This window comes from Xyrauchen texanus, chromosome 6 (assembly GCF_025860055.1).
Source record: "Xyrauchen texanus isolate HMW12.3.18 chromosome 6, RBS_HiC_50CHRs, whole genome shotgun sequence".
NCBI classification, from domain to species: Eukaryota; Metazoa; Chordata; class Actinopteri; order Cypriniformes; family Catostomidae; genus Xyrauchen; species Xyrauchen texanus.
This window is the reverse complement of record NC_068281.1, coordinates 27,657,373-27,672,323: the sequence shown is the minus strand read 5'-3', so window position 1 is coordinate 27,672,323 and position 14,951 is coordinate 27,657,373. Positions and strand designations below refer to the sequence as shown.

General features: G+C 40.3%; 1 protein-coding gene across 2 annotated transcripts in view; it reads right to left on the bottom strand.

Moving 5' to 3' along the window:
- ctdsplb (CTD (carboxy-terminal domain, RNA polymerase II, polypeptide A) small phosphatase-like b) overlaps positions 1-10,606 on the bottom strand; it is a 45,185-nt gene extending 34,579 nt beyond the window's left edge. For both annotated transcript variants that reach the window (XM_052128424.1, XM_052128425.1), the window contains exon 1: positions 10,033-10,606. In XM_052128424.1, coding sequence (XP_051984384.1) covers positions 10,033-10,108 — 76 coding nt within the window. In that variant the 5' untranslated portion in view covers positions 10,109-10,606. The remainder of the gene's footprint in view (positions 1-10,032) is intronic.
- Between the last annotated feature and the right edge of the window lie 4,345 nt (positions 10,607-14,951).

Sequence of the window (14,951 nt, the reverse complement as noted above, 5' to 3'; positions counted from 1 at the left end):
AATGGGGTGCGGAGTAATGAGTACAGTCTCTTCTGTTAGGAAAAAAATCTCTCCATATATCAATTAGACCAACATCTTCAAAAAGTGCATTAACTTTCTTATGTCGAGACCCCTTGTCATAGTTGTTTCCACTAGAGGAGACTAATTTTGGTTTTAAATGTATATTTAAATCTCCACCACAAATCAGAAAACCTTTTGTTTCCATTGTCATAATACTAGTAATTCTCTGGAAGAAGCTAATATCACTTCCTGGGGGCGCATATATATTTAATAGAGTAACTAGATTCTCATATATTTTGCCCTTTACTAGGATATATCTGCCCTCTTTGTCTCCCATTTCAGATATTTTTTCAAAATTTAGTTTGTTTGAAATAAGAATAGCGACTCCCCTTCTATGTCCTGATTTATATGAAGAGAAAAACACATCGGAGAAGCCCATTCTCCTCAGTTTTTCATGCTCTTTATCATTCAGATGTGTTTCCTGTAAATACACTATATGAGCTTGTTCTTTCTTCATATTAGATAAAATCTTACTGCGTTTAACTGGATTCAACATCCCGTTGACATTAAAGGAAATTATTTTAATGTTGTGCCTAATCATATGTATCTAAAGACATTAACCAACTCAGCTAAACAGAACTTAATTAATCTTCTCCCTGAATAAACAAGAACAAAAAAACATACATAACAGAACAATGATTCCAAGGTTGGGGTCTCTAATAGATGACCCTGAACTGAGCTAGATGGAACTTCTAGCTGTGGGGGAAAATCTCTCTCCCATGTGGGTCGAGGGCCCATATTGCAGCATTCACAAAAATAAATGGAAAGTTCAGTGTACATTTCACCAAAAAAAAACTTGTATATTCCTACCTTCTATATATTTTCGTTTAAATTTGGGAGAGGGATGTCCACAAAATAAATAATAAATGACTTGAGAGAGAAAAAATTAGGCAATGAAAAAATGAACCTTACCGCATCTCTCTCAAAGTGAATATTGCACCAGCTTTTTCAGGTTTACTTAGCTCACCAGAGGTTTGAAATTAGTACAAACTTAAAGCTCTTCTGGAGGGGATAGGGGCCCCCTTCTGAAAATTTGCAGTTTCTCCCTTATATTCTTCTCTCGCTCTTCTTCCGCTCTCTGTTGTCTCGGGCCTCTAACCATTTCCCAGACGGTGTGGGATAGCTGTTCCGCTAGGCTCTCCCTCGGCGTGATTACACTGATGGGCAGTCCCCTATCTTTCATGTCTGCGGTTGCCTCCTCTGCCGATTGGTATAGTCGCGTCCCGTCATCATAAAACACGCGTAGTTTAGCGGGGAACGGGGTCTGAAACCGGATCTGTTTCTGTTTTAATACTCGTTTAGCATCCGCGTATTCCTTACGTTTCTGAAGAATTGCCGTGGGGTAGTCTTGGTCAAAGTATATCGGTCTCTCATTCAAATACACATTCTTTTTTGCCCAGGCTTTGAGCAGAATCTCTTCTTTAATTTTGTAGAGGTGGAATTTGATTATAATTGACCGTGGTTTATCTCCCCCGTTGCCGGAGGGTTTTGGGGCGAGCATGCGGTGAGCTCTCTCGATGCCAAGGTCCGTAGTTGGAGGGATCTCCAGTGTATCTCGCAGTAACTTTTCCACAAACATCGCCGTTGACGTGCCCTCTGATCCTTCGGGAACATTGTAGAGCCTTATGTTCTCTCTTCTAGATCTCCCTTCTTGGTCGAGTAATTTGTTTTCTTGTTGATTGATGACTTTCATCATCTTGCTCATCACCTTCTCCATATTCTGAACGCGATCTTCTACTTTTCAAATTCGCGTTTCTGCCTCCGCCAATTTTTGATTAACACTGGTGATTTCTGAGATAATTTCGGTTAGTTGTTGTTTTGTGTCTTTGCGAAAGTCCCTTATCTCCTCCAGAACCCTTGTTAAACTTGCCGCCTCACTCGGTTGAAGGCTCGCGTTAGCTTCGCCATCTTGTACCTGCGTAGGAGAGCTGTTCCCTGCATTTTCTTCGTTCACAGTTTCTCCAGCTGTGCATTTTTTGTTTCCATCTCTTCTTCCCATTCTTGCCACACTTTTCAAGCTAAACAGAATTAAAAAAAGTTATATCTGATAATTTAACGGGGCAATTATTTGGTTTTCCCGGAGGAGCTGTTGTTTAAACTGCCATTCAGAGTGATGACGTCACCGGAACCCCATGAGGGGCTTTCTCAGCAAATATTTGTATATGCGATTAATTAATCGGGACACCATGTAATTAAAAATTGTAATCGATTGACAGCCCTAGTTTCCAAGCAAAGAGGCACTTAGTTTGAAGGTAGTCCTTAAAATACATCCACAGGTACACCTCCTACCAGAAGCTAACTGGCAAATTGGGAATTTTCCAAGCTGCTTAAAGGCACAGTTCACTTAGTGGATGTATACTGCTGACCCACTGGAATTGTGATAAAGTCAATTAAAAGTGAAACAAGCTGTCTGTAAACAATTGTTGGAAAATACAGATATCCTAAACGACTTGCCAAAACTATAGTTTGCTAATATTAAATCTGTGAAGTGGTTAAAAAAATAAGTTTGAATTACTTCAACCTAAATGTATGTAAACTTCAACTGTATTTTTAGCATGTGTATTTTGTCTTACTGTACTGGCAAAGTTTTTTTTAGTAATTCTATAGCGCTTCATACACCTTAAGATGTAATTTTACATATTTAACTATAATATCTAAATCAAATAATAAAATAGGAATAAACTATGATTTCCTTTTAACCTGTTAACCTTTGCCAGAGCGCCAGCGCACGGAAGAGTTTTTTCCCCCCACAAGTTTAATGTTTATGAATAGATTTAACGTGAAAGAACATCATTAATCTTGGCAAACTATATATCATTTTAAAGGTGTAAGCCTCAAGCATCGATGATAGAGCTCTGTTTTTCGATGAAAAGCTTATAACGAATGTATTTCTTGCATTTATGTAAGCAGTACAGATCAAAACACACGTAATCAAAAACGGAGTACATACCAGTAGTGTCGTAATAACGAGCCACACACGCATCCACTGCTAAAAGTTCCAGATTGAATGGAAAGGTGAGGGTCCACTGAATAACATCCCATAGAGCATTTTTAGTCCAAAGAAACAATAACGTTGTAACATCGATGGTTATTCCTTTGTTTACATCGAAGTTTCTTCAGGGTGAAGTATCATACTTGTCGGTTATGCAATAAAATTATGCATAAAAACAGACTCCGGTAGCCGAACGTTATATGGGTGTGTTGCTTAGAGTGTAATGAACAAATTAAGACCGCACACACACACACAAATACAAAGATAGGCAATATATAGGTCAAAATATCCAAACACTGCGGTCAGTTTTTTTGATGTCATGATATGCTGATCCTATTATTTTGTCTTTACAACGAAAGCCAATGAAAGAATTGAAATTATATGACTGATAGAAAATGTAGCCAAGCAGTGCACGATTCCAACGATACCCGGAAGTCTAAATTCCTCGCGAACAAGATGTTTTTTTATTTATTTGAATCAGCCACTCTCTATTGAGGAGCTAACCTGCGACGTAGGCTGTGACCACACCCCGTCATTTGACAACAAACAAGCCATAGTAAAAAGACGGTTCCCCAGTCAACATCTGTTTTCGCGTCTTACTTACTGGACGGATTATCTCATCAAATGGATCGTCAAAAGAAGTTTTTTCTGCTGAAGATGTTTTATTTGCGATCACTCGAAGCAGCGATGACCGAAATTGAGGAGAGTGAAGACAGCGTCGAGGGTGATATGCTTGAGGACGGAAAAGATGGTCCAATTTTACATCGGTGAGTTGCTATGTAACATGCACACATTATACGTGTCTAAACGACTGCCCATCAGTTTGATTGTATGGACGACCTTTAGTATGAATGCTGTCTAAACGACTGCCCATCAGTTTGATTGTATGGACGACCTTTAGTATGAATGCTGTCTAAACGACTGCCCATCAGTTTGATTGTTGATTGAATGGCCAGCCACATAAAAACTATACAGAATTATTTACTTGACATGCGGTGCTAATTATCTTTCCATTCTTTCCCATGCAACAGCTGTGTGGATTATTTTATAACTGAAAAAGCATGGAACAGTGTATATGATGACTAAAATAGCTTGCAGTACCCTTCATAACATTTGGTCATTAGGTTGCTTTTTGAGGTATCCAAGGAGGCTTCTTGGTACCTGGACATAGTCTTGGAAAAAATATTGCAGAAATCTCATTTTTCATAATATCTTCCTCAAATGTGAAATATAAACTGATGAGACTTGTGGCTTTCAATCAATTACCTAACTGGATTCCTCCAGGTTTGTTTTCATTTATTTTTTCATAAAATAATGCAATGTTACTTGCAGTACAAATTATCTTCAAGACACTTTAAATTCTATAAATGTTTTTCGGTGTAAGTTTTTTCAACTTTTACATTTGGGTAATAAACTCCAAAGTGTCTTCTTTTAAATATGTCTAAATTGTGCATGTAGAGCAAATTGTTCAGTAACTACAATTATTTTAGTTTGGGGATGTCATTTCTGGGGATGTGCCTCGGGCAGGGGAGGGAGAAAGGGAACTGACATAGTCTTGGAAAAAAGCTTGCAGGAACCCCATTTTTCATTATATCTTCCTCAAATTTGAAATATAAACTGATGAGACTTGTGGCTTTCAATCCTTTACCTAATTGGATTCCTCCAGGTCTATTTTTATATATTTGTACATGAAATAATAAAACATTTTTTGAAGTTCACATTATTTATGAGGCACTTCAACTTTTATAACTTTTTATTTGTTTGAGCATTATCAACTCTGATTTATTGTTAGTAGAGTGCCAAGTGTCTTCTTTCCAAAGAGACCTTAATTGTGCCTGTGGTACACTGTTCTCAGGAGCTATATTTATTTTAATTCAGGTATGTCATTTTCAGCTGTGAGCCCCTGAGTGGGGGTGCAGGTTAACAGGTTAAGGCTTTTAAAACTAATGAATGACAAAAAAAAAGTCAAAATATTTCTAAATACTTAAAATATATCTATTTTTGGTCAATTTTAAATTTACACTTTTTTGAACTCATATTTTATCATTTTTTATATAATAAATACAATATAATTTATACATATATTTTATAATATTTATATAATATTATGCAATAGTAATAATTTCTTCACTTTCACACGTTATTTTATGCTCCGATTAAATCCTCAACTCACAAGAGGAACAAAAATTAATGAGTGCACCTTTAAGGTCTCCCAGAGTAGCCTGTCAAAATGAGTCTGTTTGCAACGCCTCAATGGAAAACTGCACAACACAAGAAAGACTTCACAATCTGTGTAGGCCTATGTGTTCATGATCTTTGCCTATTTGTTTTTCCATCTGTTTATGGACACATATAAGCACCCAAATTTGCAATTTGTTGCATTATAAACTATTTCCACATAGGACTGAGTGATGTATCGAGTTTTGGAGATATATCAATATATTTTCAAAAGTGATAGTGGACTAGAAAATATAGTTAACATCGAGATATAGTTGGATAGATGGATGTTGCATTAAAACGCATTTAATCCCCTCTCACACTCCGCACGTAACCCCACTCCCACTCACTCGCTCCCGTTTTCTGAAGCAACATGGAGTAGCAACAATAAGCTGGTTTGTAAGAAGAAAAATAATGGCTCAATCAAAATGGAGATGGTTCGGGTTTAAAAGGTCAGATAAGCAACAGAGCAAGATAATATGCAGAGACTGCAATAAACATGTCACAACACATGCTGGAAGCACTACATACCTCTTTCACCATTTACAACAGCGACATAAACTACAGTACAAAGAATGTATTAAACTTCGTGGAGGTTGTGCTGTTGCAAGCCAGACTGGAAACCCTTCTGCCCCAAAACAAACCTCTTTACAAGTTTCATTTACTCAGGGTGTGCCCTATGAAAAGAAATGTGCCAAGTGGCGTGATATAACGGAGGTGGTAGCCTACCACATTTCTAAAGATATGGTCCCTGTTGCAAAGCTGGATTTAAAAAGCTGCTGAAAACAATGGCTCAAAGATACGATTTGCCCAGCAGTCACTACTTTACAAGAGAAGACTACCAAAAATGTACAGTAAATTCAGACAAAAACAATCCGAACGGCTCGCAAAAGTGATCCTACGCACTGACAAAGACATATGGTCGAGCAGAACATGCAAGCCATATATGAGCTTGACTGTACATTTTATTGAAGATTGGGAGTTGAAAAGTCCATGTCTCCAAACATGCTACTTTCCCCAAGACCACACTGGAGAGTATATGGCTAAAGCCCTGCAGGATGCCCTTACAAGCTGGACTCTTGATGAAAGGGGACTGGTTGCATTAACAACCGACAACGGGACTCAACGTTGTCATAGCAGTGCAACTGACTAAGTGGATGCAGTGCTTTAGTCACCAGCTTCATCTCGCAGTTGGTGAGTATGCTGAAGGAGTTGACTGCGTAACAGTTTTAAATTAATACAAACATATAAATATGATATATATAATAATAATATAAATATACAATTTGAAGAAAGGGACTGGTTTAAGTGATTTCAGAACATTTTAAAGTTTTTGTTATTTGTTAAATAAAAATGTAATAAACTTTAAAAAAAAAATATTAAATAAAAACATATTCAAAAGATTTTTCTAAATTTGTGACATGGCATGGATGATGACCGCATCTCTCGGGATATTTCCCTGTGCTAGAAAATAGTGAGCAGCTTTTCCTATATCTGGAAGAAAAAGAGAGAATTGGCTGAAGCTCAGATTCAGCTGGGTTTGCCCACTCACCAGCTCATAACAGAGTCCATTACGAGATGGGAACAAGGTAGCAAATGATTGAGAGGATTCTGGAGCAGCAGGGTGCCCTTGCCAAAGTTTTGTCCTCTGACAAGTAATCCAGGCATCTAGTCCTTACCTGGCAGGATATAGAGGTCCTAGATGCGGTCCAGAAGGCTCTCAGACCCCTTCAGGACTTCACAGGGGACTATGTTACTCTCTCAAATGTCAGACCTGTGCTTCATCTTTTTAATACAAGTCTTCTGGCACATGATGAGGTAGTGAGCTGACTAAATCCATCAAAACCACCATTGTGGATTATCTCAACACAAAGTATGCTGACACAGCCACTAGTGACCTATTGGACATGGCCCCACTTGTGGATCTAAGGTTCAAAACAAAGTACGTCTCAAGTGACAAGTTCGACTTGTTGACGCACAAAGCTGTCTTGGAAGCGGAGTTTCTGCTGGCTGATCAGATGCTTTCAGTCTGTGCCCATGCTTGCAGACCAAGAGGAAGCAGCATTTGTGTCACCACCAGTTAAGACACTCGCAACTTCCCAAGCTTCTTTAAGAAGAGCACAGCCACCACCAGTACCAACCTGACACAGAGGCAGGCTATTGAATATGAACTTACAAGATACTTGGAGTCAGTCAATGTAGAGAGTGATACAGATCATCTCAAGTGGAAGGAACATGACATTTTCGTTCCAGCACTGAGCCACCTGGCAAAGAAATATCTTAGTGTCCCAGCCACCAGCACACCTTCTGAGAGGGATTTCAGTTGCAGTGTTAACATTGTAAACTGCCAAAGGGCATATCTCACGCCTGAGTCTGTTGATAGGCACTAATTCCTTGCACAAAACCTGTGAGAAAACTACACACAAGGAAAGGCTTTGTCATTTGTTGAAGTGTTCAGATCAGTTGAAAATTAAACTGCTTTCTCAGAGCAAGTAGTTCAGTTTATATTTTATGTTTACATATTCATTGTTATTTGCACAGAGATATAGTTTGTTAAACAGGAAAGGAAAACATGTAATTCACTCTTTTTTGTTCCATCATCTTTATTATGTTAAATAAAAGAAGAGGTTTTCTCAAGAGTTGTGCATATTTTAATTCAATATATTTTATAAAGATTTTTTATTTACATTTTATATTTGCAAAGCTGTGTATCTTGTTCAGTAGGAAATGATAACCTGTATGTTTACTTTTTCAATCAGTCTGTTATTGTGTTAACAACTGAAGGATTATTGTCAGAAATTAGACTATTTTTGTTTCATGTAATTTTTTTATTTACACAGCTGTGTGTATTCTCAAACAGGAAGAGGAACCCTGTATTTGCACATTATTTTGATCAATTTCTTATAAATAAAGGTGTTTGTGACACCTCACATTTAGTTGGCTTACAACTGAGCAGTTAACCCACATAAACAATATCAAAATATATATAGTATATCGTCATTCAGCCCAAAAATATTTCCACAGGAATTCCAGTGCATCACATCAGTTTAACTGTTTAGCATTCAGGTTAGCAACACATAATTTGATTTATACATGTCCAGATTTCTGCAATCACTCTTGGTCAGATTGAACTCATCTTCTTAAAACACAGTGAAGTAAAGAGACTTACTCATTGTGGACAGAATGCAAAAAAGACTGCTGACAGCAGAGACATTGATCACTGCGGTGGACTATCAGATACCATCAGAGCTTAAGTCACAAGAAGATGCAGCTGCCTTTAAAAATTCTACTACTATGTAGTAAATAATACTACTATGACTCTGGCTTAATATTACCTTTTCATTTGCTGCATCTTGGAGAAACTTTGAAGAGTGAAGCCTGTACTAATGGTGGATGAGATCAAGATATGCTCCAGTAGTTGTAAGGGCACAAAGGTATTAAAAGTGTTGCCTAATAGGCCATCAACAGCATAAGAATCATTTTAGAGGGTTTAACTTTATTCTGTGCTCTTCTGAGAGGGCAGCTGTTTAAGACTTTCTCTACTCAGCCACCCTGAGGTCAAAAGTAAAGCCCTGGAAGTGCTCCATCCAACACCCTGCTGTCACTGAGCCGGACATCCTCAACTGAGTAGCCAGAGGCAGCTCTGGAAAAATAGCTGTATATCGGCAGCAGAGATATGCACTCAGAGCCAGCTATGCTGAATGTAGCATAAAGTCGAATGCCTCACAATTGAAGAAACTCAACCACCAGACATAGTAAAGCCACTTTTGGCCTGACTTAGTAAAGAATGTAAACAAATTAAAAGTATAGTTCACCCAAAAAATGTAAATTCATAATTTACTCACCCTCATGCCATCCCAGATGTGTATGACTTGTAGAAAGATATTTCAGCTCTGTTGGTACATTCAATGCAGGTGAATGGTGACCAGAAATTTTAAGTTCCAAAAAGCACAAAGGCAGCATAAAATGCATCCATTCGACTCCAGTATATTCAATCCATGACTTCTGAAGTGATGTGATAGGTGTGGCTGAGAAAAAGCTTAATATTTAAGTAGGCTATTTTCTTCTTCTTCTACTGTGAAAGTGGCCATTTATTGTAAAAAAAAATAAATAAATAATAATCTACAAACCTTCATTTGTGTTCTGCAGAACAGAGAAAGTCAAATACATCTTGGAAGGCATGAGGGTGATTAATTGAGAGCATTTTTTATTTTTGGGATAACTATCCCTTTAATATCACACCAACATAACTACTGCTTCTGCTGACTTGACTGAAAGAACAACAACAAATCAAAGTCCTTAGTCCGCAGCTAATTCGCCCGCACTGCTTCTAAAAGCTATTCAAACAGAGCAAAAAAATAAAATATGAGCCCTTTAAAAACTGTGCTTATGCCATGTTCAGAGCGCTGCTGCCTTCTGACAGAAAAACAAATCATGTTTATGTTGATCTCCACCCACACATGACGAGTGACACAAGCGCTAACGGAGCCCAAACTTTCAGCCTCTTCTAGTTTACATTACGAATTCAAGACGGCTGACTTTTTAAAAACACAACACTCTCAAAGTATCTTCAGTATTTTAAAAAAACAACAACAAAAAAAACATGGTGACATAAAAGCATGTAACGAACGACGACAACCGCCACCATGTTTCCGCACAATCCTTGAAATGTTTCTCGTTCGCGGACGCAGCCCGCTCGTTTAAAATGGTGGATAAAGCTCAGGCTAACAGCGAGCAACTTCAACACCAAAAACACCTCTCACCTTTCTCAGCATTTGACGAGAGTATCTCCTCCTCCTTGGGGTTCGTAACCTGCGTTATTATGGACGTGTTGTCCATGGAAACGAAATGTTAGCTCCTTTCTCCAGCGAGTTCTGGCCGTGTCCGTGTTTGAGATTGTGCTAACAGCTAGTCAAGTCGAGTTAATGGCAGATCTCCAGGCAGACTGCTGTCGCTCGGGCTAGCGTGGGTGAACGGACTGCACCCGAACACTAATCTTTGCGTTTTGTTGCATTAAAATACGCGTCGCGGATACACATTTGATCAATTAGCCCACAGTGATGCGAAATAGATTACGCCGAACGGCTAACAAGTAGTCGCAGGCTGGATTTCTAATATAAGATAGCTTTAGCGAGCTGACCATGAAACCTCTAAATGTGGGCAGAATAAATGACATGCGCAATGTCTCAACGCTTGCGTTTAAACTCTCGGAGTTGGCGAGGAGAAACCCGACATCGGTACGTCTAACGCATCGTCAAAAAGAGCCTCTTCATATTTCCCCGTGTTTTTTATCTCGGCTTCCAATATGGAGACGTCGAGTGTTTGATATTCAAGAGATAGAGCTAAAGAACAGCAGGAGGAGGTATTTTCTGGGAACCCCCTCCCTCATATTAAAAATAAAAGCACGGCTGGGGCATAAGCAGTCCACCCAATGACAGGAGTGCGCACACAGTTGACTGATTAGCCTACTTCATCAACAGTTTGAGGTATTCGACTATTGGAGATGCCAAGTCAAAATAAAGTCGAGGCTACTTTATTGTTTCCACTTATGCTTCATCTTTATGAAAACAGCCTTCTACATATTTGCAGATTACAATTTCAGAATCAGAATCAGCTTTATTGCCAAGTATGCTTACACATACAAGGAATTTGTCTAGGTGACAGGAGCTTCCAGTCAACAACAATACAAACAATACCAAAAACAGCAGCAAGACATAGGTAATTAAAAACAAAAAAGAACACAAAATAAATAATTATACATATACACTCACCTTCATACATACCCACATACACACAGGTAGTGCAAATCTAATACAATCTGTATATAAAGAACAAAAAACAGTATATTATGTACAGAGCAATGTAAGTAATGGCAGAAGTGGATATGTTGGATAATATAAATTAAAATTAAAATTAAACTGTGTATTGCACATAATTATTGCTCAATGGGGCAATTTAATTGTTCATTAGATGGATGGCCTGAGGGAAAAAACTGTTCCTGTGTCTGACGGTTCTGGTGTTCAGAGCTCTGAAGCGCCGGCCAGAAGGCAACAGTTCAAAAAGGTAGTGGGCTGGGTGAGTGGGGTCCAGAGTGATTTTACCAGCCTTTTTCCTCACTCTGGAAGTGTATAGTTCTTGAAGGGGGGGCAGGGGGCAACCAATAATCCTCTCAGCAGACCGAACTGTCCTTTGTAGTCTTCTGATGTCTGATTTCGTAGCTGCACCAAACCAGACAGTTATTGAAGTGCAGAGGATTCAATGACTGCTGAGTAGAACTGTTTCAGCAGCACTGGTGGCAGGTTGAACTTCCTCAGCTGGCGAAGGAAGTACAACCTCTGCTGGGCCTTTTTCACAATGGAGTCGATGTGTATCTCCCACTTCAGGTCCTGTGAGATGGTAGTGCCCAGGAACCTGAATGACTCCACTGCTGCCACAGTGCTGTTTAGAATGGTGAGGGGGGACAATGTTGGGGTGTTCCTCCTAAAGTCCACAATCATCTCCACTGTTTTGAGCGTGTTCAGCTCCAGGTTGTTTTGACTGCACCAGAAAGCCAGCCGTTCAACCTCCTTTCTATATGCAGACTCATCATCATCTTGGATAAGGCCGATGACAGTGGTGTCGTCTGCAAACTTCAGGAGCCTGACAGATGGGTCCTTGGTGGTGCAGTCATTGGTGTACAGGGAGAAGAGAAGTGGGGAGAGCACACATCCCTGGGGGGCACCAGTGCTGATGGTACAGGTGGTGGAAGTGAATTTTCCCTGCCTCACAAGCTGCTGCCTGTCCGTCAAAAAGCTGGTAATCCACTGACAGGTAGAGGTGGGAACAGGGAGTTGGTTTAACTTAGTCCGGAGTATATCTGGTATGATTGTGTTGAAGCCGAGCTGAAGTCCACAAAAGGATCCTTACGTATGTCCCCGGTCTGTCCAGATGTTGCAGGATATGATGCAAACCCATGTTGACTGCATCATCCACAGACCTGTTTGCTCGATAAGCAAATTGAAGGGGGTCCAGAAAGGGTCCAGTGATGTCCTTCAGGTGGGCCAACACCAGTCTCTCAAATGACTTCATGACCACAGATGTCAGGGCGACAGGTCTGTAGTCATTAAGTCCTGTGATTTTAGGTTTCTTAGGGACGGGGATAATAACTGAGCGTTTGAAGCAGCATGGGACTTCACACTGCTCCAGTGATCTATTGAAGATCTGAGTGAAGATGGGGGCCAGTTGGTTAGCACAGGAACGAAGGCAAGCTGGTGAGATGCCATCTGGTCCTGGAGCCTTCCTTGTCCTTTGCTTCCGAAAGACACGGCACACATCGTCCTCACAGATCTTGAGTGCAGGTAGTGTAGCAGGAGGGGGGAGGAGGGGGGTTGCAGGAGGTGTTAATGGTTGTGTGAAATGAAGGTCCGAGTGCATGTGGTGTGAAATCGGGCCTTTCAAATCTGCCGTAAAACACATTCAGGTCGTCAGCCAGTCGTTGGTCCGCCACAGGGTTGGGGGTAGGAGTCCTGTAATTAGTAAGTTGTTTCAGGCCACTCCACACTGATGCAGGGTCGTTAGCTGAAAACTTGCTTTTCAGCTTCTCAGAGTAGCTTCTTTTAGCCACTCTGATTTCCTTATTCAGTGTGTTCCTGGCCTGATTATACAAGACTCTATCCCCACCCCTGTAAGCCTCCTCTTTGGCATGACGAAGCTGTCTGAGTTTCCCTGTGAACCATGGTTTATCATTGTTGAATGACAAAAATGTCCTAGTAGGGATGCACATATCCTCACAGAAACTGATGTATGATGTAACAGTATCTGTGAGCACGTCCAGGTCTGTAGCTGCAGCTTCAAAAACACTCCAATCAGTGCAGTCAAAGCAGGCTTGTAGTTCCAGCTCTGCTTCAATAGTCCATCTCCTTATAGTCCTTACAACTGGCTTTGTTGATTTTAATTTCTGCCTGTAGGTCGGGAGAAGATGAACCAGACAGTGATCAGAGAGTCCCAAAGCTGCACGTGGGACAGAGCGATATGCATCCTTTAATGTTGTATAGCAGTGATCCAATATATTCCTGTCTCTGGTGGGGCACGTAATGTGCTGTCTGTATTTGGGCAGTTCGCGTGTGAGATTTGTTTTGTTAAAGTCCCCAAGAATAATAATGACTGAGTCCGGGTATTGTTGTTCTGTGTCTGAGATTTGATCAGCCAGCTGTTGCAGCGCTAAGTTCCCAGACGCGTTTGGAGGAATGTAAACACTCACCAGAATAAACGAAGAAAACTCCCGCGGCGAGTAGAACGGTTACAGTTAATAAAGAGCGCTTCCAGAGTAGGACAGCACATCCTTTTTAGTGTTGTTACATCTGTACACCAACTTTCGTTGATGTAAAAGCATGTTCCACCGCCTCTCGTTTTCCCCGTTAACTCCGCGATGCGATCCGCTCTGAACAGCTGGAAGCCCGGCAGATGTAATGCGCTGTCCGGAATGGCTTCACTCAGCCAGGTTTCAGTGAAGCACAGTGCAGCAGAGTTTGAAAAGTCCTTATTAGTATGTGTGAGGAGATGTAGTTCGTCCGTTTTGTTGGGAAGAGAGCGGAGATTTGCGAGATGAATGCTCGGCAGCGCTGTGCGAACGCCGCGCTGACGGAGTTTAACCAGCGCGCCAGCTCGTCTCCCTCGCCTGCGTCTCGTAGCGCCTAAACAACACAGCAGCGCCTCCAACTAAAATGTCCAGCAAAACGTCCGAATATTGAAAAACCGGGAAAAGATGATCTGGTATGTGCTGCCGAATGTTCAGCAGTTCGTCCCTGGTAAAACTGATTGGTAAAAGATTGCTAAACACAGGACAAACTAACAAAAACAACAAAAAAAAGAGCTCCACACCGAGGCGGCCATCTGATTTTCTGATTATTTTACAATATTCCTAAATTGCTTTGCTATTGTTGAATCTGTATAACCGTGGAACAGCAATATAGATGTGAATAAAATATGAAAATCTGTTACTTACACCGAAGATTTTGGGCAATGGGCATCACAATCATTTGCCAGTGCATGTCTTGAGTATCACAATAGGTGGGGTTTCAAACACAAAATTACTTACATGGTTAAAAGACAGTTCACCTAAAAATGAAAAATCTCTCATCATTTACTCACCCTAATGCCATCCCAGATGTGTATGAAGATATTTAGAAGAGTATTTCAGCTCTGTAGGTCCATTTAATGCAAGTGAATGGTGGCCAGCACTCTAAAGGTTTAAAAAGCACATAAAGGCAGTATATAAGTGACCCAGAAGACTCCATGGTTAAATCTATATCTTCAGAAGTGATATAATAAGTGTGTGTGAGAAATAAATCAATTTTACTATAAATCTCCACTTTCGCATTCTTATTTAGTTTTTTGCCAATTCAGATTTACATTTATGCAGACGCTTTTAATCCAAAGCGATTTACAATGCATTTATTAGAGGGACAATTCCCCCGTAGCAAACTGGAGTTAAGTGCCTTGCTCAAGGACACAATGGTGGTGGCAGTGGGGATCGAACCAGTGACCTTCTGATTAACAGTTATTTGCTTTAGCCAACTATGCCACCATCACAAAGCATTCTTATAGGAGTGGTGGTGGTGTAGTGGTCTAAAGCACATAACTGGTAATCTGATAATCAGAAGGTTGCTGGTTCGATCCCCACAGTCACCACCATTGTGTCCTT